Source organism: Canis lupus, chromosome 14 (genome assembly GCF_048164855.1).
Source record: "Canis lupus baileyi chromosome 14, mCanLup2.hap1, whole genome shotgun sequence".
NCBI classification, from domain to species: domain Eukaryota; kingdom Metazoa; phylum Chordata; class Mammalia; order Carnivora; family Canidae; genus Canis; species Canis lupus.
The window spans coordinates 38394020-38418981 of NC_132851.1; the positions used below are offsets into that span (position 1 = coordinate 38394020).

Sequence of the window (24962 nt, forward strand, 5' to 3'; positions counted from 1 at the left end):
GCTGGTCACACCCTGAGCCCTGATCATGGTCACACCCTGAGCCCAACCCTGGTCACGCCCTGAGCCCTGATCCTGGTCACACCCTGAGCCCTGACCCTGGGCACACCCTGAGCCCTGATCCTGGTCACACTCTGAGCCCTGACCCTGGTCACACCCTGAGCCCTGACCCTGGTCACACCCTGAGCCCTGACCTTGGTCACACTCTGAGCCCTGACCCTGGTCACACCCTGAGCCCTGACCCTGGTCACACTCTGAGCCCTGACCCTGGTCACACCCTGAGCCCTGACCCTGGTCACACTCTGAGCCCTGACCCTGGTCACAACCTGAGCCCTGACCCTGGTCACACTCTGAGCCCTGACCCCGTCACACTCTGAGCCCTGATCCTGGTCACACACTGAGCCCTGCACCTTGTCACACTCTGAGCCCTGACTCAGTCCCAGACTAGCCTTCATGCTTGCTGTAAACTGAGTCCAGGGAGTCTGGGGGACTGAGGCTGGCCACACACAGTCCTTCCCCACAGGGGAGACTCCTGGCACCGGGCTTGTGCAGGCGAGTGAGCACCACATCCTGACCAGGTGGGAGGCAGACTTGCAAGCCCCCTGTAATGGGGGAATAGCTGAGCCCCTGGGGGGTGGGGGTGGTCACAGCCACGGGGGTGGGTGATGGTGCACGGAGGTGGCCCAGAGAGTGGGCGCGACCCAGGGGCTCCTTTGCCTGCTTGGAACTGCCAAATGGCACGGTCTCACCCGGCACCCAGAAATGGCCACGTGCACCTGGCTGTCTCTGTCACCGGCTTCTTCCAAGTCCGGGAAGGAGCTCCTCCCTCAGAGGCTGCTTTTCTCTGCGGAAATAATCCCCCCTGCATTTGAATCAAGCCTCTTCCTTCCTCAAACTGCTGTTTATATTTAGCTGCCTTTGTCCTCAGAGCAGCTTGGCAGAGAGGGAAAGAGGGCAGCCCCCTAGCCCCGTCTCTCTGGGGCCTGGGCCGAGGGCGGCCTCCAGGTCCCCAGGGGGACCCCGTCCCCAGACAGCTGCGACAGGCAGGCAGCGTGTGGGGTGCCGGGCCTCTCCACCGGCCTGGTGGGCGCGCCAGAGGGGATGTTCCCTGCGTGGTGCCTGCCACCGCCCTTGGCTCCCTCTGGCGCAGGGAAGGGCCTGGGGTGCACAGCCGTGGGGTGACTTGGGAAATGTGGAGGACGAGAGAGGGGCTGCTGGGGGACATAGAGACCCCGGCCCCGGAGGAGGAGCAAGGGGAGGGTCCGGCCCTTACAGCCCCTCCCTGTCCTCCAGACCACGGGGACCCACGTGCTGGCCCCAGAGCCCCCTTCCTCCTTCTGGGCGCATCTGCATGGCCCCTGCAGACTCCCCCACACAGATGAGGGTCATGGCTCCAGACCTCATGGTGGCCCCAGGCCCCCTCTGTCGTGCTGCCCTGCCAGGCCTCCTCTGTCCCTGCTCCTGAGCCCCAGCTGGGGGCCACCGGGGTGGGGGGCAGGAAGCACTGGCTCCAGAAGGGCCCCGGAGGATGAAGGTCAGTCCCATCGGGGCAGCCCCGAGGGCGGGCAGGGAAGCTGCCTGGGGCCCGGCCCTTCCCAGGGCTCAGAGGCCCGTGCCCCTGCCGCCCCGCCACCTGGCCTGCCACTTGGGACAAGTTGCCACCCTCACCTGGAGAGCAGACCCTGCCTGCCGTCCCACCACCCAGGAATCCAAGCCCTGACCCCATGCAGAACCTGCACGGACCCCGGTGAAGCCAGGCCACCTGGGGTTTCCGTGTGTCCCGCCTGATGCGAGGGGAGCGATGGATACGCCGAGCGGGGTGGGGTTGGTGCACGGGGCGCTGCCAGGGTGGGACCTGCCCCCCTCGGGGTGCCGGGAGCACCATCAAGGTGATGGATACGCAGGGTGCACACGCTGCAGGCTGACGGCCTACGTGTCTCCCTTCAGCACCCCCACCCCCTGTGACCTCCCAGCCCAGCCTTAGGGACAGTGTGACCCAAGGAGAGGCTGGCCACCAAGGACAGGGCTCAGGGCTGCCAGGGCTCTGCACCCCCCACTTTGGGGCTCAGCCTGGTTGGGGTGGCTCTTGTCCAGAAAGCAGTACTTCCCAGACAAGTCTGGATGGAGGAGCCCGAGGGCTCTGGACTAGGTGACTCCATGGAGCCTCCTACAGCCCGCGCTCACCTGCTGCCCTCACAGAGGCCGTCACGAGCCGTGGTGGGGACCACAGGGAACAGTGAGCACGGAACACCCAGGGCCTGCTTGCCCCTCCCCGAGACCCTTGCCCAGCCCTGTGGTCTCCCAGCACAGGGCTGGGAGCTGGTCCGGTCCGCACACCACACACCCCTCCCTGCAGCGCTCCGGGGCCGAAGCCACCTCCCGGGGGCCCCTAGGTCCTCCTACCCCGGGTCACGCCCTGCAAGGGGGTCCCTCACGCCGCGGCTGGCCCGGAGGCAGTGGTAGGATGCTGCAGGAGCGACCAGGTGTGGTGCGCCCGGCTCTCGGGGACCCCTTGCCCTGCGGGCCTCTGTGGGGCAGCCGGATTCCAGCTGGCTCCCCTGGCCCCGTCAGGCCCTCGGGTGGTGCGGCCCCGGCCCCACTGCCTGCACCCACACGAGGGCTGAGCCGAAGAACCAGCTGAGCCCCTTCCTAATTCCTGGCCCGCAGAGGCTGAGATAATCCAGGTTGATTGCTGTTTTCAGCCACTAAGTTTGAGGTCCCTTTGCTCCACAGCTTGGAGAACCCAGACACGGGCTCCGCACGCGGCAGCTCCGCTCGGCCACTGCAGGTGCTTCACAGGCTCTGGGTCCGGCTCCCGTCTGCTCGGGCTCCTGCCCAGGGCCCGGGGCCCAGCAGGGGCTCAGCACCCACGCTCCACCCCCCCACCCCCCACCAGCGGCCCTGTTCCCTGCCCCGGGGCCCTGGCACCTGCCCGCTGCACCACCCAACACGCTCTGCTCCTGGCTGTCCGGGGAGCCGCCAGTCGGGACCTCCCCTTCGGCTGTGGGCTCCAGGAAGAGGGCCCCCACCTGCTGTGTCCCCTGCTGGGTTGCCGGGGCCAAGCCCAGGCCTGACACGAAGAGGACGGATGGACAGACAGATGAGAGGGAAGGTGGAGGGACAGATGGCGCAGAGCAGTCGGGGCACTCACCGTCAGGGGCATTACTTTCGGATGGAGGTGGCAGTAGTGAGGATGATGACCAGCAGGACGGTGACTCCAGCCGACAGGACGTGGCACTTGATCTTGCGTCTCTGGAGCTGAGAGACAGAGAGTGCGGTTGTCACGGTGCCCTGAACCCCGGCCTCCCATCCCGGGGGCACGTGGTGCAGGCCTGCCAGGGGCTCGGGGCTCCCCCGGAGCTGCACACGTGCTCGCTCAAGAGCCAAAGCCAGGCACAAGGGAGCGACGCCGGAGGGCCAGCGGGACGGCCAGCTCCAGGGTAGTGAGGCCTGGACGTCCCAGGTGCCCCCCGCCCCCCACCAGCAGCTCGGATTCTCCTGCAAGTAGAGGATGAGGCCACTGACTTCAGGAGCACGTTCAAAAGCTTGGAAAGTACAGAGCCTGGGATCCGGCAAACACCAGACCCATAGTCCTCTCGTCTTCCTCTTCCTATGTTGTTGTAGTTATTATTCTTTGTTTAGTATTATTTACTTATTTTTGAGAGATAGAGCGAGTGAGAGGGACGGATGGAGCACAGGAGCGTGGGGAGGAGCAGAGAGACACGGAGAATCTCAGACTCCCTAGCAAGCACGGAGTCAGACGCGGACGGAGTCGACCCCACGACCCCGAGACCGTGACCAGAGCCAAAATCAAGAGCCGATGCTCAACCGACTGAGCCACCAGGCGCCCCTCGTTCTGGTTATTAGCAGTTTGACAAGTTGTGGGCCCCACCACCCAAGACCTCATGGAGAGGAAGACACATAGGTCTGTGCTGGGGATTCATGGGTGGATGGGGGTTCAGAGGCTTCTGGAAGAAAGGAGGCTTCGTCTGGGCCCTGGAGGTGGGGTGGGGACCCCTCGGGCAGGCCAGGAGGTGGGAGGCAGGGGCAGGGGGGAACCTAGGACAAAATGGGACTGAAAATAAGCTGGTCAGTCACCAAGTGGCCAGAGCCGGGTGGGCGTGGGGAAGCAGGGGAGACAGATGGGATGGGTGCGATTGTACAGGGGTTTGGGCAGCGCCCGAGACAGCACAGAGACAGTGAGGAATTTTAAGCAGGGAGACAGTGCAGTGAGGAGGCCACTTGGGAAGCAAATGCGGGGGTGTGGGTAGGCACAGGGCCAGGAGGAAACCTGATCCGTGCAAGGGCGGGAGTCCAGGGCCAAGGAGGGAGGATCGGGGGGAGACAGGGCCAAGACCAGGAGACAATCCTCAGAACGTGCTGTGACTGAATATGCAAGGGAAGGGGAACAGAGAGTCAAGGGCGGGTCCCCTGGGTTGCCCATCTGGGTCATCAGGCGGATGTTGGGGCTCCCCATTCATTTATCCATCCGTTATTCCACCTACCCACCCACCCATCCCTCCATCCACCCGTCCAGCCCCCCACCCATCCATCCAGCCGCCCATCTGTCCATCCATGTAGCCAACGCCCCATCCACGCGCACATACACCCACCCGCCCGTCCTCTAACCATCTACTTTCTCAAAATGGTTATGGGGATTGGGGCAGTGAGGCCATGAGGGAGGGAGGGGATTGGCGGGGACAGAGGAAGTCGGGAGGCTTCTTGGAGTAGGTGGGGCTGAACCTGGCTTTTGGAGGGGGTGCTCACGATGAGGTTTGGAGTGAGGATTCCGTCCCACTGTAGGGTGGCATCGGGGATCTGCTGGGGGTGGATGGGTGTTCAGACCCCTGGCGCTGCCTCAGTGTCCTTCCACTTTGGAAGGGATCCACACACCAGCTTGAAGATCAGCCACCGTCGGGGCCCCTGGGTGGCTCAGGGGCTGAGCGTCTGCCTTTGGCTCAGGGTGTGACCCCGGGGACCCGGGATCGAGTCCCACATCGGGCTCCCCACGGGGAGCCTGCTTCTCCCTCTGCCTGGGTCTCTGCCTCTCTCTGTGTCTCTCTCATGAATAAATAAATAAAATCTAAAATATATCTATATTTCTATATATCAGCCACCATCTGAATAACTCTGCTTCCCAGCCCCAAGGGCAGTATTACTACCCTGGGGCCTAGGTCAGGACACCGGGCCAGAGGGGTTACGTGGCCTCCCCAGGGCTTCCAACGTGGTGCCTACAGCTCTGAGGCTCGGGTCTCAGGTCTCCCTGCCCCAGCTGTTGTCATGGGTCACGCGCCAGCTGCGTGCGGGAGGGGGCGGGGGGGCCGGGAGGCCCAGGGTGAATGAGAAACACACCTCCAGTTGCTCCCAGCTGGGGGTGGGAGGGCAGTGGAACCCACGGCCTGCTAGCAGGGCAAGGGCATCTGCGCCAAGGAGCAGCTCAGCGCCCAGGGCGGCGCCCGGGCCAGGCCTGGCCAAGGACCCTGGTGTGCGTCCTTGGTGCACACACACAAGCCGCGTCCTCATCCGCAGGGCAGCTGCCCTTTCCTGAGCCTTCGCTCACAGGGTGGGTCCTGTCGACGCCCTGGTCGGCAGATGGCTCAGAGAGTGAAGTAACCGGCCCAAGGCGGCCAGCTTGTGAGCTGTGGGGTCCGGATTCGAACCTGGAGCCCAGCGATGCAGCCGGCCCTTGCAGAGCAGCTGACGTCACAGATGTGCCCTCAGGTAGTAGGCCTGACCCTCTGCACACACCCTGAAGGAAGCTTAGGCCCAGGACCAGCTACATGCTTCCTCACCAGCCCCCCGCGTGGCTCCGGGCGCCCCGGGGGAGGCAACGCACCCTACGAGCACAGCAGCAGGGCTCAGGCGTGGCCCGGGCATGGCGCTGACCTCCCCGAGGCCCCAGGGCCTGGCCATCCCATCTGTGCGGCCCACACAGAGTCCGGCCTCACACTCACCGTCTGCCAGGGCAGCGTCCACGCCTCCCCTGCCTGGGCCCAGGTCACCCTCCTGGACCATGACAGTGGCCTTGTGCTGGACGGCAGCCAAGTGCCTCCTTAGATGTGACCTGCACTCAGGCCCGTCCTTCCACGTCTACCTTCCCTGCTGCACCTCACACCGGCAGCGAACTGGGAGCCCAGGGGCATCCGCAGGGACCAGGCTTGGGTGAAGAAGCAGCAGGGATCAGCTGGAGAGGAACCGGGGGTGGGTGGGGGGTGACACGCGATCCCCTGGGACCCTCCAAACCAACCCTCGGCCTCCACCGAGCTGCCCTTCCAGCAAGACACCGCTGGGCCTCCCTCCCCGGACTTCAAGGGGAAGCGGTGGGCGGGGCGCTGACAGGCAGGCGCCAGGGGCCCCCAGAGGCGCACCCAGGACATATGGTGGGGGCGGAGGCAGCCCTTTGATGGGGAGCTCAGCGGACCCAGCCGGCAGGAGGCACAGCCCCACCCCTGCACCTGCTGCCTCCCCTGCAGGTGGGTAGCCACGTGCAAAGGCCCCGCTCCTGCCTGGGCGGGGGGAGGGGTGCTGTCCAGGAGCAGCAGACCACCCCTCATCAGCACCCAGCAGCAGGAGGAGGGGCAGAGGGCGGGGCAGGGCACACTCCGCGGGGACCTGGTAAAGCAGGGACAGCCTTCCTCGGGGAGGCGTGGGCTTTCCCAGGGAGTAGCACTGCCGCCGAGAGGGGACGGGCCGGGGCCACACAAGCCTGGGAGCACCGGACTGGGGCTGTTTCGAGAGGCAGTGGGGCTGCCAGGGGGTGGATGGTTGGGGCCCAAAACAGCCCCCCATGAGGCCCTGTTCTCCAGGCTGGGGAGACACTGTTGGCCACCTCAAGCCCTCATGACCCACACGGCGGGCCCTGCCCGGTCCTAGTGGTCAGAGGGGGAGTGTTGGCAGCAGTGACCTAGGAAATGTGACATGGGCTGAAGTGCGTCCCCAGATTCATAGGCTGAAGTCCCAGCCCCCAGGAGCCCGGGGTGGGACTGTATTTGGGGACGCGCGGCCTTTATGGAGGTGACCCTGTTAGTGAGCTCCTGCGGAGGGGGGGCGCTGGTCTGCCTTGACCAGTGTCTTTGGAAGACGGGACACGCGGGCGCAGGTGTGCCGGGGGGCCGCCGTGTGGACGTGGGGACGGCTGTCTGTCCACTAGCCAAGGGGACAGGCTCGGACCGGGCTCTCCCTCAGGGCCTCACAAGGAGCCGGCCTGCCGGGCACTGACCTTGGATCTGGATTCACCTCCCGACGGGGGACAGGAAACACTGGGCGCGGCCCCGCCTGTGGTCATTAACTGATTCCAGCCCCGTCCGGCTCCCGGGGAGCCTGCACGCTGGCCTCTGGACGGAGCTCAGGGGTGGCACCGAATCTCGGCCTCGTCCGGCCCAGCCCGGGGCGCCCTTTGCCAGAGCGGAGCTGACTTCTGTCCACCGGCTTGCCCAAAGCCCTGGCCGCCCTGGACGCCCGCGGGTCCCAGGGTCTGGGGACAGAGGGCGAGGCCCAGCAGCAAGGGGCCACGGTCACTCTCGGGGAGCGGGGCTGGAGCCCCCCAGGCCCCTACCCAGGTCCCATGCCCATGCAGTCGTCATGAGGCCTCCGGTGATGGGGGGGGCTCCCAAGACACAGTGGGGCCCCGTCCTGATGGCTGCCGGCCTGCATCCTGGGGGGGATGGTGCTGGGCACCTCACGCTGACCACGTGAGGCCGTGGGGTTTGCCCTTACTGGGCAAACACAGCCGCCCTCCACGCTCACGGTGACACTGGGACAGGGCGGCTGCCGTGCGGGGCACGAGGGCTTGAGGTGGCCGAGGGCGTCTCCCCAGCACGCAGAACTGGGCGGGGCTGTTCTGGGGCCCGAACTATCCAGGCCCCAGCGTTGGTCCCCCCCAGGGAGGGGGCAGGAAGGAAAGGGCAGGGAGCAGACCCCACAGGGAACAGGGGTCCCAGCCCCGCCGCCCCTGGTGGGGTCAACGGCTGCATCTGCCTACCTTCCCCCCACACTTCTGCTCTGGGTACTGGTCCTCGCCGCCCCCAGAGCCGCCCCGATTAATCACTCTTAAATGACAGACCCCGGGCTGATGGCGGGATTAACCGGCATGAGGCTCTTGACTGGGGCCCAATTAGTGGGGTGGGGACAGGCGGTGGGCTCCCTGCAGGAGGGCAGAACGGATGTGGGCTGGGGAAGGGCTACCCTCCGTCCCAGGCCCCAGGGCCGGGCACCCCTGCTCCTCCTTCTGCCTGGCGCGCCCTCACACTCACGCCCCGAAACCCACCCCTAGCACTGCCGCCGCCTCCAGGATGCCCTCCGCGGCCCCTGCTCCCGTGGCTGCCGGCCCGCCCCTTCCTCCCACCAGGACACTGGGAGGCCATGGCCACCGCTTCCCCAACTGGGCAGAGCTGAGTGGAAAGGCAAGGGCCGAGCGGAGGGCACCCCGTGCCCACCGGGGGCCCTACCACCACCCTCTGGCCTCTGCGGGCTCCGTGTGCACCCTGAAGAACGACAGATGCGGGGCCATCAGTCCAGCAGGCACGCACCCAGCTGCCACTCTCTCCACTAAAAGGAGGGTACGGGGTGTACCCCCAGCACAGGGAGTGTGAGGCGGCAGGCTGGGGTGGGGGAGGCAGCCCGCCGAGCTGGGGAGGGGCGCCAGGCCTGTGGAGGGGTGTGGTGTGGTGAGGGGGAGGGCCTAGCTCCTCCCAGCCTCAGGAGTGGGGCGGGGGTGGGGGGGGTGCTTAAGGACCTGAGGCTCCCACCCCCACAATTTTCTGGGACTCCAGGCCCAGTGGAGGGAGGCGGGGAGGAGCCAGAGCTGGGGTCAGAGTAGAGGCAGGGTAGCCAGCAGTAGGGTCCCCCAGGGCAGCCCAGGACCCGGGAGAGCTTTCTTCAAGGCCCCCATGCACCCCCGGCCGCTGCACCCCCAGTAGAGGTCAAGGGCTCACACCTGCACACACACCCTTCCAAGCAGCATTTTACCGCCCCAGACTTAGACCCGGCAGGATGTAGGGACCCCACGCAGGGGGCAGCATCTTCATCACAAAGGACAGAACACAAAGCAACAAAACTCAAAGAACCAGAGTCTGTGCAGGAAACGAAGGGAAGTCGGGGTGACCAGCACGATTGTCAGAGACCAAGGAGGATGCCCAGGGGACAGTCTGGGGGGGAAGGCCTGGCAGTGGGGGGCAGCCAGGGATGGTGGTTCCCCCAGCTCTCCAAGCCCCGCCCCAGCCCTCCAGGCCCCGCCCTGAGCCCTCCGGGCCCCGCCCCCTGCACCTGCTGCTGCGCACAAGGTGGGTGCTGGCGGGGTGGCTGCCCACAGGACTGGAGCCACTTCCCAACCACCCCACCCCCACCCCAACCGCGCCGTGGGGCACCAGTCAGGCGAGAGTGGGGCACGTGGGTTTAGGGCAGCTCGGGGCCGGGAGGTCAGGACGGGCTGGTGCTCTGGCCACCTCCCAGCTGCCCGCCCAGCACCCGGAGCAGGGCCTAGGGACCAGAAAGGTCACGGCTCGGCAGGCAGGGCCAGGCGGTGACCTAGTGACAACCAAGGCCCCGCAGTGACGCTGCACACCTCGCCTGCCCAGACACCCACTGAGGGATGGAGGGGACTTGCCCATGGAGCTGCTGCATGACCATCGGCCCTCAAGCCCGCGGGCAGGGCCCCCACTACCCTCGTGGGCAGGGCACGGGCACGGGTCCTGCACCTTGTTCTCCCTCCAAGGGACAGGGCCGGGCGTTGCCCCGGGTTCTGGCTCTTCACCTGCCACCTGCCCCCGGAAGCTGTCTTGGGCAGTCACCCCCTCCCACCGAGCCTCATGCAACAACTGCTCTCATGGCTTCTCTGAAGGGGGAGGCCCGCCTGGACCCAGCCTGTGCCTCTCTCTCCACGCCGTCCCCTCAGCCCTGAGCTCCAGGACAGGCCCCTGCTGCAGGTGGCCGGGAGCCCCAGCCCAATGGGGTCTGCATGCAGTGGGTGCTCACTAGAGGGGCCCAGGCAGCTGGAGGCCTCGGTGCCCTAGACCCGAGGCGGGGCCTCACCCCGGGCTCTGCTGCCCCGCGCTACAGCCGTCCAGAGGGCTCAGGGGTCGGGGTCCTGGAAACCCGTCTCCAGCAGCCAGGGCTCATCGGGGAGCAAAGAGGGAGCAAAGAGAAAGGAGGGAGGGCTTGATAGATGAGGGGGTGACGGGCACGTGGGCATCAGGTGCTGGCCTCAGACTCAGTGGGCCCAAGGGCAACCCCTTGCCCCGTGTGCGGGGACCCCTGCTGGCACCCAGGACCTTGGGGGCTGGTCCCAGTGGTCCCCGTGAGGATGCCCAGGGGCTCCCGGGGAGGGAGCCGGGCTGACACCTGCACGTGGGACTCCTGGGCCACGCGGCTCTGTGTCCTCCCTCAGCCAGGCACTCAGTCCCCCGACCCCACCAGCACCCTCATTCTGCCCCCAGGCTGCCCAGCCCCCACCCCACTCCTCAGAAGCCGCTTCCCATGCAAATATATTCAGAATACATGACATTTCAGAAACATCTATTTGTATATATTTAGACTCCATTTCAAAAGAATTATTCAAAATCGGAGCCATTTGGATAGATGGGTGTGGAACGGATTGTTTCTTAAGTGTTCACGTTAAAAATACCATGTTTTCTAAGTGGATCACAAATGCTGTAATTATTGAAATGGGCACATTTTGCTGGGGAAAAATACAGAATCATGACTTGATTTATGAATTCTGTGTCCTGAGGACAGGGCACAAGGGCACCGGCCCCACGACGGGGCTCCAAGGGGCACCCGCCCCATGATGGGGTTCAGGAGGGCGCTGAGAGGGGCACTCGAACCACAACAGGGCTCCGAGGGGCACCCTCCCTGGGACGGTGCTCCAAGGGTGGGGGCAGTGCTCCAGGGCAACCACCCAAGACATGATGGCATGGGGAGACACCGAGAGCTGGTGGCTCTGACCCCCGAGCACCTCCTCACCCTGGGGCCCATCCCCAGGGGACAGACAAGTGCAGGGGTGGGGGCGTGAGGAGGCAGGTGGAGGTCAGCGTCCGAGGCACAAGTGGGAGCTGGCTCTGGGGTTCTGAGGTCAGGTAAGGAGCTCGCTCCCCCGGGGCCCGGGACCTGGGGGGCTGGAGTGGGGGCAGCCTGGCTCGCTCCTCAGTTTCCTCACCTGCGAACCCGCTCTCACAAGGTAGGGGAGGAGGAAGGACCTGGAAGGGCGCCTGGAACGGCCAATCATGGCCGAGGTGCTGACCTGCATGGGGGGGGGGGGCAGGCCTCACTCTTGCTCTCCTCACCCCTCCACCTTCTGGCCCCCTGGGGAAAGCCCCGCTTGCACACTCCTGGCCTCCTGCAGGGCCTCGCCAGCCTGCCTCCTCTTCCCTAAATACGCCCCGAGCCCTGGCCTCAGGGCCTTAGCATCTGCTGCTCCTGCTGCCTCACCCACCCCACCCCCTTCTCCACCTGCTCAGGTCCCAACCCCAGGGCAGCCGTCCTGCGCCTGGGGGTGGGGGGAGGAAGGATCCCCACCCCCTGCCCCCAGTGACCGGGCGGCTTGTCCCCTCCGAGCCTGTGGCTGGTCCCGGCCAGGCACACCAGGCAGGGTCACTGGTGGGGACAGAGGGCGGCCAGGGCGCCAGACCCGAGGCAGGTACCCGACCAGGGTCAGTCCCTCGAACGGAAGGTCCTGCCAGTGAGCAAACTCAGCCCACGCTTTCACCCCGGGGGCACCCCTGATGGCCACGGGCTCGGTCTGGCCCCGGCGGCAGCTCCAGCACGTCCGGAAGGGTCCGCCGGGGGGACCAGCACGAGGTGGAAGGCCCCGGACAGGCTCCCCCGGTCCAGCAACGCCACTTGGGGTTACCTGGGGGATGGGCACACACAGCCCAGCCCCAGGCCATGCAGGCAGCCCAAGACCCCTGACTGGGCCCAGCCACGGGGCAGCCCCTGCAGCGTTGGGACGGGGGGTGGGGGGATGCTGCCAGGCGGGCCTCCAGGAGGAGGCCCCTGGAAGGAAGCGTGAGGGCCCAGGGTGGGGGGTGACCGGGCCAGGGACACGCGCACACGCGCACACTCGCAGGAGGATGGGTTCCCTGGAGACACAGCACGTTGTGACACCAGCAGCACCGTGTTTCTCGGAGGTGGGATTACGGGGACCTTACATCGTGTGGGATCTTTGCTTTTGTGTTTTGGGCACAAGAAGCCTCTAATGGAGACAACAGGCTGTGCAGGGGAGCCCCGGGGAGCCCCTACCCCCCTCCTGCAGCTGCACTGGCTGCGGGGCCCCCGGGGAGAGTGGGCGGGGTGTCTAGATTCGGGCCCCAGGAGCCCGTGCAGAGGACCAGCCCCCAGGCCCCGGGCCTGACCGCACGCCCTGGCGTCTGCGCTGAGTCTCAGGTTTACTGCACCCCCGCCCCGTCCCTGTGCCCCGGGCCCCGACTCCCCGCTGCTGGGGGCTCTGGGACCCCGTGGGAACCAGCGAGGGCCCCGCAGACACCCTGCTCCCCAGCCCCCAGCCTCCACACGGGTGCCCCCATGGCCCCGGACAGATGGCCTGTCCCGCCCAGAGAGCCCCAGAGCCGCCCCCGCGGGCAGAGCCACGCTGACACCCCTCATGCCCGGAGCTCCTCCCGCAGCTCCTCCCGCAGCTCCCAGGCCAGTGACTAGTACGCATGCGTCACCTACGTGCACCGGGCACCGTCCTAGGGCCGGACAGTCAGCAGGGGAGGAAGACCCCCTCCCTGGAGGGGGCACCCCAGTAAGCTGAGCCGGGTGAGAAGCAGGCTCCCAGGGAAAGTGCGCAGGGTACAGGGTGGTGACACAGACTCGGAAAAAAAAGGAGCCGGGGTCCGGGTCGGTCGTCCGCAGCATCACACAGCTGATGGTCTGGCCCAGACCTGAAGGCAGAGAGGGAGGGAGCCGCGGGCCTGTGAGAACTGTCCAGGCGGGAGGGCAGCACGTGCAAAGGCCCTGAGGCGGAGGGTCCCCGGCGTCCCTGGAATGAGGGGCAGGGCTGGTGTGCTCTGAGCAGCGGTCAGCAGGAGGGAGGCCTCAGGGCCTCGGGACCTTTGCACACACTGTTCACACAGCCTGGGGCGCTCGTCCCCAGACACCGGCACAGCCCACCCTCACCTCCCGCGGGTCTCACGCGGTCTCCAGCAAGGGTCTCGCTGACTGTCCTGAGGGCGTGCGTCCCCGTCCCCCCTTCATGCACACCAGCCGTCTGCCCCTGGGTCCCCCGAGCCCGGCGTCCCGTGGGCAAGCACCGTGGCCGACGGGAGGTGCCGCCTCTGGTCCCTGCTGACTCCACGCTGTACATTCACGCTCTCCTCCTGGCCCATAAACTCATCCCTGAAATCCAGGGGCCCGTGGCCCGAGACCGCTGCTCTGGCACCCAGGAGCCCCCGTGCGACCCCGAGGGGGCCTCTGTCTCTGGGCAGCGAGGGCACGGCGACCCACACGCGGGGACCCGGCAGTGCCCACGGGGTCACACTCCGGCAAGCGTCAGAGTTGGGGTGCGGGTGGGTCTGGGTGATGATTGGCTGCCCACCTCCCCGTGCCCCCTGCCCTGCGCCCTGGGCCTGGGTCTGCACGTCCCCAGGGAGCCCAACCCGCGGGGATCCCACCCACTACCCCCTCAGTGCCCGCCCGCCTCTCCTCTGGGGAGGACGCCCTCTCGTCCCTCCTGGGCCCCGTCACCCCTGCCCCTTTGTGGGAAGTGCTGTGCCCCCCAGGCCTCCCCAGCTCCACTCCCTCTGCCTCCCGCCTCCTTCCCCCTTGGGAGCTGAGCTCTGCTGAGTCCCCGTCCAGCTGGGGATGTCCAGGCAAACACGCTGAGCTCGGAGACAGGGTCCCACCTGCCGCCCGGCCCCGCACGCCACCTGCACTCCCCAGAGCCCCGTTTTCCAGCGGCCCTGCCCTCCCACAGCACCTGTGGCCACCCCAGGACCCCCGTCCCTGGCCCCTGCCAGGACAGCGGGGTGGGGCGGGGGGGAGTGGGGAAGGCAGGGAGTGCCCAGGGTGGGTCGAGGGCGAGTCGGGGGTGGGGGCCAGGGCAGGTCAAGCGTGGGTCAGGGACAGACAGGGCAGGTGGGAAGGGGAGACAGTGGGTCGGCCAGAGCTCCGGGGTCAAGGCCAGGCTGAGGCTGGGCAGGCCAGCCGTAGGAGTCGGGGCACCACATTGCCTACCCGAGTGGACCCCCCTCCCGCAGGACAGGGTGGCCCAGGGTGGCCAGGCCCCTCCCCAGCTCTTCTCCGTCCTCATGGGCATTTGTGAGTGTGCCATGGCCCCGGAGGTGGTCCCAACTCGCTGGGTGGGTGAACCAGGCAAGCTCCCCGCCCCTCCTGACCCGGCCTCCCTGCAGACGGGGCAGGCGCCACCCTGTGTGGAGGGCCCACCCCACCTCCAGGGGCGCTGACCTGCCCGTGCCACTCCAGGGGTGGCACTGTCCCCCCAGCTCTGCGCTCTCGTGAGCTGAATCCAGGCTGGCTGCACCAGCCCCCAGCCTCTAGGACGGGGGCGCCTGCGGGCACGAGGAAGTCCTGGCAGGACGCAGGGGTCGGGCACGGACAGGCAACACAGGACACGCTTCCCCGGACGGAGGCGTGCAGGTGAAACCGCGGTGGACGGAAGACCACGTGTGCAGGGGCGGAGGCCGGGTGGTGGGAGGCGGGGATGAAAAGGCCTTGGGCTGGGGCTCCCTGCGGGGACCCCGGAGTCCAGCGCCTCTGGGCAGAGGGAACAGCCAGGGCAAAGGCCCCGAGGCAGGAGCACGCTGGCCGGTCCCAGCCCAGCCCCTGCACCACATGCTGAGTTTCTGGAGACCCCACAGCCTGGCCCTCGCCCTGGGGACCCCTGCCCACGGGAGAGCCCAGGGACGTAAGTGCAGGGAGATGCCTGGGGACACTGCACGGGGTAGGCACCGAGCCTGCTGCCCCCAGCGCCTCCTCCAGGGTGACCCCCGGGATGCCACTCCCCGGGGCAGGGACGGGTCTGCTGGTGAGACACGGCGCTGGGGCAGACGCCCCTGACTCACGCGCCGACCTCACCACTTACGAGCTATCCCGGGCCCTCTGCCTCCCTGTGCCTCAGTGTCCCCTCCTAGAACGGGCCGAGCGCCCACCTCCCGGGGCTGCAGGGGAGGAGAGCTCCTGACCCCAAACAATGCTGTCCCGTCCCGAAGCCCGCGGGTCACAGTCAGAATTACAGCATTTGGGGTGAACACACCAAGACCCAACGTGAACTCCAGTGTCTGTGGGGGGTGACATCTAACCTTCCTAAACACAGTGTCACCCTGGTGCCCCCTCCCAAGAGGTGGCCTGCAGGCTTCCACAGCTGTGCTCCCTCTCCCAGAGTCCCGAGGTCACGCCAGCGCGCCCCCATCCACTGCGGACGGGTCCCGCCCAGTGTCCTCTGCAGGACCCCGCGAGGAGCACTCCGGGGGGCACAGGCCTCAGAGGCAAGGCCTGAGAGGTGGTCAGGGAGTCCAGGGAGCGGGCTGGGCAGGGACCCCAGGACCACCGCCTCCTGGACGGTGCCACCCTCGGCCCACCCTCGGCCCACCCTCGGCAGGGGCAGGGAAGCCAGACCCTAGGGCCGCTCACCCACGCCCCGGCCCCGGCCCCTGGGAGCAGAATTAAGTGCTGCCAATGCCGAGTCTCCCAATGCCGAGGGAGGCCAAGGCTCGGATGCGCAAACGTCATCAGCAACAAGCAACGCACCTCCGTGAGGTGGGACACCGAGAACGTGAGCGCGACGGACGCCCGATGGCTCAACAGCGACGTGGTGCAGAGGCCGAGAGAACGACACACGCATCTAAAAAAGAAATGAACTTTCAGAAGCGAAGGACGTAATTTCTGAAGACGGAGCCGGCGGGTGAGGCCGTGGGGCGGACGACCCAGCCAAGCAGGTCAGCCCGAGCTCTGCAGGCCACGAGGGCCGCGTCGGGGGTCCCGGGAGGACGGGGAGCTCTGCCCTGGGAGGGCCTGTGCTCGGACGGGGACGCTCCATGAGGGTATGAGGGTGGGCTTGCTGCGCCGGGCACCCCATGCCCGCTGACCCATCCTGGGGCCGGAAAGCAGCAGCGAGCACCGGGGAGCGTGGCCGAAGGCACCCGGTGCCTGCTCCTCCCTGCGACGTTTCTGTACCCTACAGCTTACTAAAAGGTTTTTGCAAAAACAAAAATGAAGACATAGCAATCAGAAGATGACGGGGGGGGGGGGGGGGGGAGTGGTTGCCTGGCAGCTCAGGTCATGACCCTGGGGTCCTAGGATGGAATCTCCCTGCTGGGGGGGGCGGGGAGCCTGCTTCTCCTCGGCCTCTGCCCGCTGCTCCCCCGCTTGGGCTCTTCCTCACATGCACACACTCTCTCTAACAAATAAGTAAGATGTTTAAAAAAACCAACAAGCAAAAAAAAAAAAAAAAAAAACCCACAGAAGAGAAGACGGGGGAACTTGCGCTAATACATCAAGAATGGATCGAACCCGCTGGCACAAAGGCAGGGCGGTCGCAGCAGGTTTTTTAAATCCAGCTACTGAGACAGACGTCTCGGGAGCACCGGGGGCACAGAAATACTGACGGGGAGAGGACGGAAAACCACGTCGTGGAAACACGAGTCCCGAGAAAGCTGGCCCGGGCACGGCCCCCCGACGCCACGCGGACGGCCAGGGGCCGCTGAGGCCCGAAGCCCCGCTTTACCAAGATGAGGCAGCAGCGCTACTCGCACGAAGCCTAAAACTCACAGGCACAGAACACAGAAAACACACACTCACAGACCCCCGGGGAGGGCTTGTCTCTCGGCCTGAGCGGGGTCGGGCGGCTCAAGGCCGCGAGGACCCAGGGGACCCCGGGCACGCCGGAGGGTGGGGGGGTTCTCTACGCAGAAAGGTGAGTCTTCAGCACGCTCAAAGAAGCAGCACCGCATGAAAGCAATTCTCTGAACACAATGCAACCCTTGGAAGATCATTTAAAAAAAAAAAAGCACATTTGAAATCCCCTGCGTGTAGACATTTTACGACTACTCACTTCCTAGTAACTCCTGGGTCGAAGGAAACGTCACCCAGAGAGCGCGTGTTAAGCTGAGCAACGATGGAGACACGTGGCATCCCAAGGCATGGGCTGCAGATGGGGTTACAGGAGCGGCAGGGCTGGGGCGCCGGGGCCATGGAAGCCAGAAGCAGGGGAGAGGAGGGAAGGGGAAAGTACCACCCACAACGCGGAACCAGCGGGCACCGAACACGTGGCCACGGACACGGCGGCCAAGACACATGGGGCGGGGAGTGGGTGGGCAAGCAGTGGGGGTGAGTGGGTGTAGGGTGAGGCAGAGCAGAGGCCGGTCGGTGGCGGGGCACTCCTGCGCCGCCGCAGCCGGACCCAGGGACCCTGGAAAGACCTCACAGCCGGACCCAGGGACCCTGGAAAGACCTCATTCACCAAACCCGAACTCAAGTCCCAGAGGGGACCTGCGTGGGCTTCCAGGGGCTGTGAGCCTGCAACACGTGGCCGAGAAGACCTGTCCCGTGGGCTGAAAAACCCAGCCCCAAACCGGACAAGATCAGGAACGGCGGGGAACAGACCCTGAACGAGACGTGACCACTGGGGCGCCCGGGTGGCTCAGCAGTTTAGTGCCGCCTTCAGCCCAGGTCGTGATCCTGGAGTCCCAGGATCGAGTCCCACATCGGGCTCCCTGCATGGAGCCTGCTTCTCCCTCTGCCCATGTCTCTGCCTCTCTCTCTCTCCGTGTCTCTCATGAACAAATAAATAAAATCTAAAAAAAAAAAAAAACAACCCAAAAGCATGGCCACACTACATTGTAATGCAACACTGAGTTAGTGTCACTGGTATTTGCTCCGGCCACGTGGCCTCTGCCCCGAGACGCAGGAGTAGGTCAGTGCCAGAAATCCATGCGTGTCCGTCACCCCGAACAAGCAGGATGCTGAAGGACCGTCCCTACGGACCAAAGGCGTATGTGAGGACACTGAACGTCCGTCCAGGATTTAACCCAAACGGCCACCCAAAACCCCTCTGAGCAAATGTCCTCAGCCGGACAAGAGGATGGAGAACAAATGCGCTGCGGTCCCCGAGCGAGGGGGTGCCAGGAGTGCCCCGTCACAGCTCCCCGCCCACCGGGCCCAGGAGGGAGGCGGCGTCCTGACACCACGCAGGACGGACACGCGAGTGTATCCCCCGCAGCTCAGGACAATCTGCAAAGGAATCCCAGAGTCTGAGCGGTGTCCCAGGAACGCCGAGACCAAGCACTTGGTGTACGGCTCACGCAGGCCTGTGGGGGCCAGCCGCGGGGGGCACGCAGGGGGCACGTGTGCCACGCACGGAAACAGGCAGAAACACACATTTAGGGAGAAACCTCTGCATAGACATGAGAGCTACGTGTGGAGGGAACCGGCGTGTAAATGTATTTAACAGCATCAGGGGATGTTTGGGACCCGAGGCCCGGCGTCCTGACGATGCCAGCGCTCCCCAAGTTATCTGGAGCCCAGGACGCCGCCCACAGGGTTACCCACGGAACCCGGCGCGGTGATCCTAAAACACGCGTGAGAGTGAAGAGCCGGGAGAAACAGCCGGGGCGAGGCGAGGCCGGCAGACAGCAGCCCCGAGCGGAGCGTCGGTGCCCAGGCGGAGGCCGCGAGGTGCGGGTACCGACGCAGACAGAGGTGCGGGGCGGGGCGAGCGTGCATCCCGAGGGGGAAAGAGAACCGCAAAGCTGCAGGGTCCTCAGAGGCAAAAGAAGGGGAATATGGCTGGGACTCGGGACGCGGGGAGTCCAGGAGGGCGCGCGAGGCCGTGCAGGGGTGGGCAAGGGGAAGCCGCCACCGCTGCCAGCCCGGGTGGCACCGGGGGCAGACCCACGAAGCACTCGCGTCTACACAGAGCGCACACGCCCCATATGTGTGTGTACATTCCAGAAACCATTAAGAAGGGAAAAAACAAACAATCCAATTTTTTAAATGGGCAAAAGGCATGAACAGACTTTTCACAGCAAAGGAAACACAAACATAAACATATGAAATATTCCAGCCTCGTTAGTGATCAGGGAAATGCAAATGAGGACCACAATTAGATACTATTTCACACCCACCACATTGGCAAAAATCAAAGAATCTGACAATGTCAAATAGCAGATAGGCAGCGCTCTTGCGTCACCGCGAGAACGGACGACCGGCAGCCACCTGGGAAACCAGCCACCCGCCTAGGGAGTGGGCCGTCCACACAGCACTGACCTGGGGAGAGGGCTGTCCACACAGCCTGACCCGGGGAGCGGGCCGTCCACACAGCCTGACCCGGGGAGCGGGCCGTTCACACAGCATCAACCTGGGGAGTGGGCCATCCACACAGCCTGACCCAGGGAGCGGGCCGTCCACACGGCGCCCACCCGGGGAGCTGAGCCGTCCACACAGCACTGACCCAGAGAGCTGAGCCATCCACACAGCGCTCACCCGGGGAGCCTGTGATCCCGGCCCCCTGCACTGACCCAGAGAAGCCCTGCTCCCCGCGAGGCAGACACAGTCTCGGGGCAGCTGTGCCTCTGACCAAAGAGCTGGGGACGCGCTACGTCCCCTCGGGAGGAGAAGAGGACAATAAATTCGATCACAGCCACACCAGGTAGTTCTATGCACAGAAACAGGACACACAGCTACGCACAAGCTCGTGGACGAGTCTTGGAAACAGAGTTCAGTGTCAAAGGCACGTCTTGGAAGAACACACGTGGTACGGCTTCGTGTTTATGCAGCTAAAAATAAGCAAAAGGAGACAATCCATCACGTGGCCATCAACACACTGTACCAACACCGTCTGTTTAAAATAATACAAAAGTTTATTATAAAGTATGGAAAAGCAGAATCACGAATGCAAACTTTGGGGAAGCGCGTGTGGAGGCGAGAGCGGAGGGCAGGACGGGGCAAGCTCCTCGGCCGCGCGGCCGCAAAGCAGGGTGTCAGGCGAGGAGGCGCTCAGCGCAAGCTCTTGTGTGACACCCTCATGAACCTGCCACGTGAGCGACGGGGTGTCAGCACCAGTCACATGCTGAAGAAAGACCGTAAAATGACGACACTGAGACCTGTCCGGGCTTCCCCCGTATGTCGCCGCCGTCGCCACAGCGAGCCTCCCCGTCCCTGGACGTGCGTCTAAGCTTCTGCTGCTCTGAGATCCCAACGCCCTAAATCCATGGTTCTCGTCGTCCGGTGACACTGCCTACAAGCCCGACGCCCTGGCACGAGCGCCCCCCGCTCTCAGGGCTGCAGGCAGGTGAGACTTGGGGGACAGGCCTGTAGCCTCGCTGCACCTTGGCCGTGTTCACATGCAGCCCGGGCCACCCCCGGGGCCCGCTGAGGATTCAGGGAGATGCCGTCTACACGAGGCAGAGGCCGCTTGCGTCTGAATCCCTCCTCCTGCCGGGCGACCCGACTCTTCTTCCCAAGCCCTGCTGCCTTCCCGGGAGCACCCGCTACCTGCCTGGGGGCTGTGGGCACAGGGTGAGCGGGCACGTCGCCAGGTCCGCTGCCCGAGTGGCCGCAACACGCGCCCATCCGTCCGCCCGCCGAGCCTCCACGAGCCGCGCACCTGTGCCCGTGGGTGCCGGGAGCCGCTGCGGCCGGACGGCGCTCACACCGCGGCTCCTCCTGCCCGCCCCGCACGGGCGCCCATCCTCGACCAGATACGTCCACGGAGCCTGGGCTCCAAGGGGCGGGAAGGAGGGACGGCAGCGGAGGCGGCTGCTCCAGGGGCCTGAGGTGGAAACTGAGGCCGACACTGGGAAGGGCACGCAAGGACGCAGCTGTGCTGACACCTTCCCGGGGGGGAGGGGGAGGCAGCCGAGACGTGCTGTCTGGAGCCCAGCAAAGGAAATCCTGGACACCTAGGGTTGGTGGCAGTGGGCTGGGCCCGTCGGGGAGCTGGGGCAAGCGGACAGAGCAGGGTGTCCAGACCTGGGGTCGCCGAGGTCAGCTGGGGGACGGGGCGCGACGGAGCCCCCCGTGGGCAGACAGCTCCTCCTGCAGCACCAAGTCTGGGGGACAGAGGCGCGGGTGATGCTTTCCCAGACCTCCACGGTGGGCAGGGCTTGGCAGAGGCCAGGAGGGGAGGACAGGATGAGAGCCAGGGGTGTGGGGGGGCACGGCCGAGACGGAGGAGCGATGTGGGGATGGGGGTGTTGGCTGCTGTCCCAGACGCCCACTGGCCTCTGCTCCCCGCCACGGGCGGCAGGATGGGCTCCTGGTGGAGGTGCGGGAGCAGGAGGGTCACTCGCCTGGTCCACGCAGACGCTCGCACAGCTTTCGTGAGGCTCAACCTCCGCCCTGGCCCCTCTAAGAGGGGCTGCCGGCCAGGCGGGGTCCCAGGGTCCCAGCACGGGAGCAGCGCCCCCAGCAGCCCGCTGGTGCAGAGTGAACCCGGCCGTGGGCCCCGTGGGGCAGCAGGGGTGCAGGCAGAGGGGGAGGCAGGAGGAGCCCGGGGTGGGGGGGTTCGGGGAGCCGAGGGCCTCACAGTCCCGGGAGCGCGGCTTTCCTGGAGAGCCTTTCATCTGTGTGCTGACGGCATCGTTAATGAGCCCGTTGTTGCTCCAGAAGCAGCTGCGGACCTGGGCGGGGGACACGGTCCGGGCAGCCCGGGGACTCAGGCAAGGCGGGCAGAGCCAGACTGGACGGCCACCTCGGGCAGGGCTCCCGTGGGGAAGGGCGGAGCCCCAGCCTCCCTCACTGCCCTCCTCTGAGGGGCCCGTCCCCCCAGGCCCGGGTCGGCGCCTGGCCACCGAGGGCTGGCGGCCCCACCTGATGGACCGGAGCCCACGCACAGGACGCGAACGCTGTGGCCCGCGCACCACACACGGAGGGGCTGGGGGCGCCCAGACACCTGTCATCAGCTGCAGGCGTCCCACCCCCGCCTCTGGTGGGTCCGACCCCCTGTTCACGGGCACCTCACCCGTGATACCTGCTCCGGGGTTTCTCTGCCAGCCGTGCCTCCACCAGCTGCGGCCGAAGCGGGGATGCCAGACCCCGAAGAGCTGCGATCGCCACAGGAGAGCTGGTCCTCCCGGATGTTGAGGGACGAGGAGGGGCACGGGCTCGCCCGCACACGCCCCCGCACACCCCACGGGTGGGCCCCATGCAGCCCCGGCGGCCACGGTGCGTCCAGCTGGGGCACAGCCCACGGCCGTCCGTGCAGGGGCGATGCCACCCCCCTGCCCCCTGCGAGTGCCAGGCAGGCCCCGGAGCGCACCTGCCCGGACACGTGCCCCTGGCTCCTTAGGGGAGCAGCTCATGTCCCTCGGCGCCTCCTCGGCGCCTGGCTCCGCGTTCCACCTGCAGGGCACGCACGCCGACGGCTCGTGGGATGTCTGGGCGGTTTATTTAGTTTAATTTTGTTGTCCTCCCTTCCTGCTGTCGGGAGGTAAACAGACACACTGCTTCGCCGTCCTGGGGGCACATTCACGATGCGCTGCAGCGCGCGGCCGCCGCCCGGCCTCTCTGGGCCTGTGCTCCCAGGGGCCCCTGCGCGCCCTGACCTGCGGGCAGCAGCAGTGTTCGCTGCAAGAAGGGGCACCTGCGTGTGCTGAGCTCCCCACAGGCAGTGGTGTCACCTAACGTCCCCCAGGCCTGGGACAGAGCCACGTCCAGACGCGGAAGGACGGCTCAGACACTGCACGTGGTTTCATCAACGTCTCACCGCAAGTAACTAACTCGGCCGGGACTCAGGCCACAGGCCATGTCCAAGCTTTGCTTCCTCCCCACCGAGAGCTCGTGGGGACACTGGGCCGTGTCCCTGCCCTGTCACTCCTGTACACAATGGTTTGGAGGCAGGCCTGGGGTGACCTGGCACCGAGTCCCCACCCTGCTCCTCTGTGCATGGGGCAGGTCCCCTACTTCCCTGCTCCTCAGCTGCTTCACCTGCAGGAGGGGCACGCGGCCTCCTGTGCCTCCCGCCCAGCCCAGGTGTGAAGCTCGGCTGAGCCACCGGGGACAGGCTCACTGGCCATCAGGTCCCGCCCCGCCCCGTAGGAGGGGTGCAGAGCTGCACACGCCCCCTCCCCCCGCCCTGGGCCCCCCCAGTCGCTCACACAGTGGCCTCAGACCAGACGCAGCTCCTCCCTGGGGTGTGGGAGGTTAGGGAGACCGGACTGGGTGGGCACTGCTCATGGGGGGGGCAGACTCAGTCACAGGAGGGGCTCTGAAGTCGCACACCGGGCACCCGCCCAGCTGAGGCTGGGGGTGACCTTGCTCAGTGACTGGACTGGCGGGAGGCGGGACATGGCGGGGTCCCGGGTCCTGCCCCACCCCAGCCCCTTTGGACCCAATGTTGCATGGGAAGAGCCCAGCCATTTCCAGAAGACGGGAATGATTTCATGCAGATATTCCTGGCTCTTTGCTGAGCAAAGGACAATTCTGTGTCTCCTCTCCCTCCTTTCTTGGCACAAAGCGCCGCAGCGCCGTGGGCCCGGGTCCCGCAGGCCTGGCAGGCTGAGGTGTTTCAATGAAACCAAACCTGCGTCTGTCTGCAGAAGGCAGGGCTCGGCCAGCTGGACGCACCCGGCCTGGCACAGAGGCCCCCGCCCCTCCTCCACCTCGCCTCCGCCTCACTGGCCAACCAGGCCCCCATGGGCCCCTGCCCGTCCAGCCCCCACCCCGCTCCACACTGCCCCACCAGCTCGAGGCCACAAACAGACGGATATCCCTTGAGCCTCCAGAAAGCTCAGGAGCCCGGTCTGTGCACGGCGGCTGGGCGGGGGGCTGCCCCATGGGGCCGTCTGCACTCCTTCTCCGTGGCCATGCTCCTCCGGCCCCTCCCGGCAGCATATAGAAGACCGGTCCTCTCCTGCCCGGCTGGCTCCATCGGGAGTTCCGAGGGACCCAGGAGAGCCCGGCCTTCAGAGACCCCAATTCAAATTCTGCCCACCACTTGCCAGGTGCATGATTTCAGCCTTTCTCAACTTCCAGTTCCATCTATAAAATGGGGAGACAGCAATCCCCTGTGGAGGGCACTGGGCCCAAGAGTTGGGGATAAGGGGCCGGGCTACCCTCCAGGAGCTCCCGCTGTGGTAGCTCGGTGCCCCAGGCCCTCCAACAGCCGGCACCGCCCCATGGGAAGCTCTGAGAAGGCCTGCACCCTCATTCTGCACTCAGCCTTGGGCCGACCCCCAGAATGGCAGAGAGGGGCAGGACTGTGCCCTCCCTCGGGGAGCTGGAGGCCAGTTGGAAGGCAGGTCCCTAAGATGAAGACGGGGGGGTGGGTTTCTGACGTTCAGAGAAAGGTATAGACCCAGCAGGGCTGCAGCCCAAGTGGAGGACAGATCACAGTGTGGGCCTGCATGCTAGGCCATGTGGCCAAGAGTGGGGGCACTTCCAGAGCCAGGACCACATCTCAGCCTCCCCTGTGCTTCCCTCCTGCCTGGGCGGGGGGTCCTCTTGACATGGCAGGGGCTCTGGAAAAGACCAGCCACTGTCCCCACTGACAGGAGAGGTGACAGTGGACGGAGGCTGAATAGTGGGGCTCTTAGGGATCGAGGCCAACAGTGCTTAGAGGGTAGGGACACAGGTTGAGATGATGGCCCTACATGAGGTGGGGGCTGGGGGGCCTCTGAATAAGATATGAGCATCTCAAAGACAGATGTCTTCTTTCCTCCATTTTCCCAGTGATTTGTACCATGCCTGGTTTAGTAGACTCATTATCACCACCACCACCACCATCACCAACCTCAACACCAACACCATCCTCAACACCAACACCACCATCAGCACCACCATCACCACCACCACCACCGTCACCAGGACAAGTCACTGTGCTAAGTGCTTCACGTGCAGCCCTCTGAGGCATTACTGATACGTATTTTACAGAAAAGGAAAACAAGAAGCAGAGACAAAGCGATGTGCTCAAGGTCACACACACGGAGTCACAGAGCTAGGGCTAGAACTGTCTGCCCCCAGGGGCCGTCCTCATCTGTTAAATAAACGGCAGCAGCTGCCCCTACTCAGTACAG

General features: G+C 65.7%; 1 protein-coding gene across 2 annotated transcripts in view; it reads right to left on the reverse strand.

Moving 5' to 3' along the window:
* TSNARE1 (t-SNARE domain containing 1) overlaps positions 1-24962 on the reverse strand; it is a 146064-nt gene that overhangs the window by 7052 nt on the left and 114050 nt on the right. For both annotated transcript variants that reach the window (XM_072774707.1, XM_072774705.1), the window contains one exon: positions 3149-3255. In XM_072774707.1, coding sequence (XP_072630808.1) covers positions 3160-3255 — 96 coding nt within the window. In that variant the 3' untranslated portion in view covers positions 3149-3159. The remainder of the gene's footprint in view (positions 1-3148; positions 3256-24962) is intronic.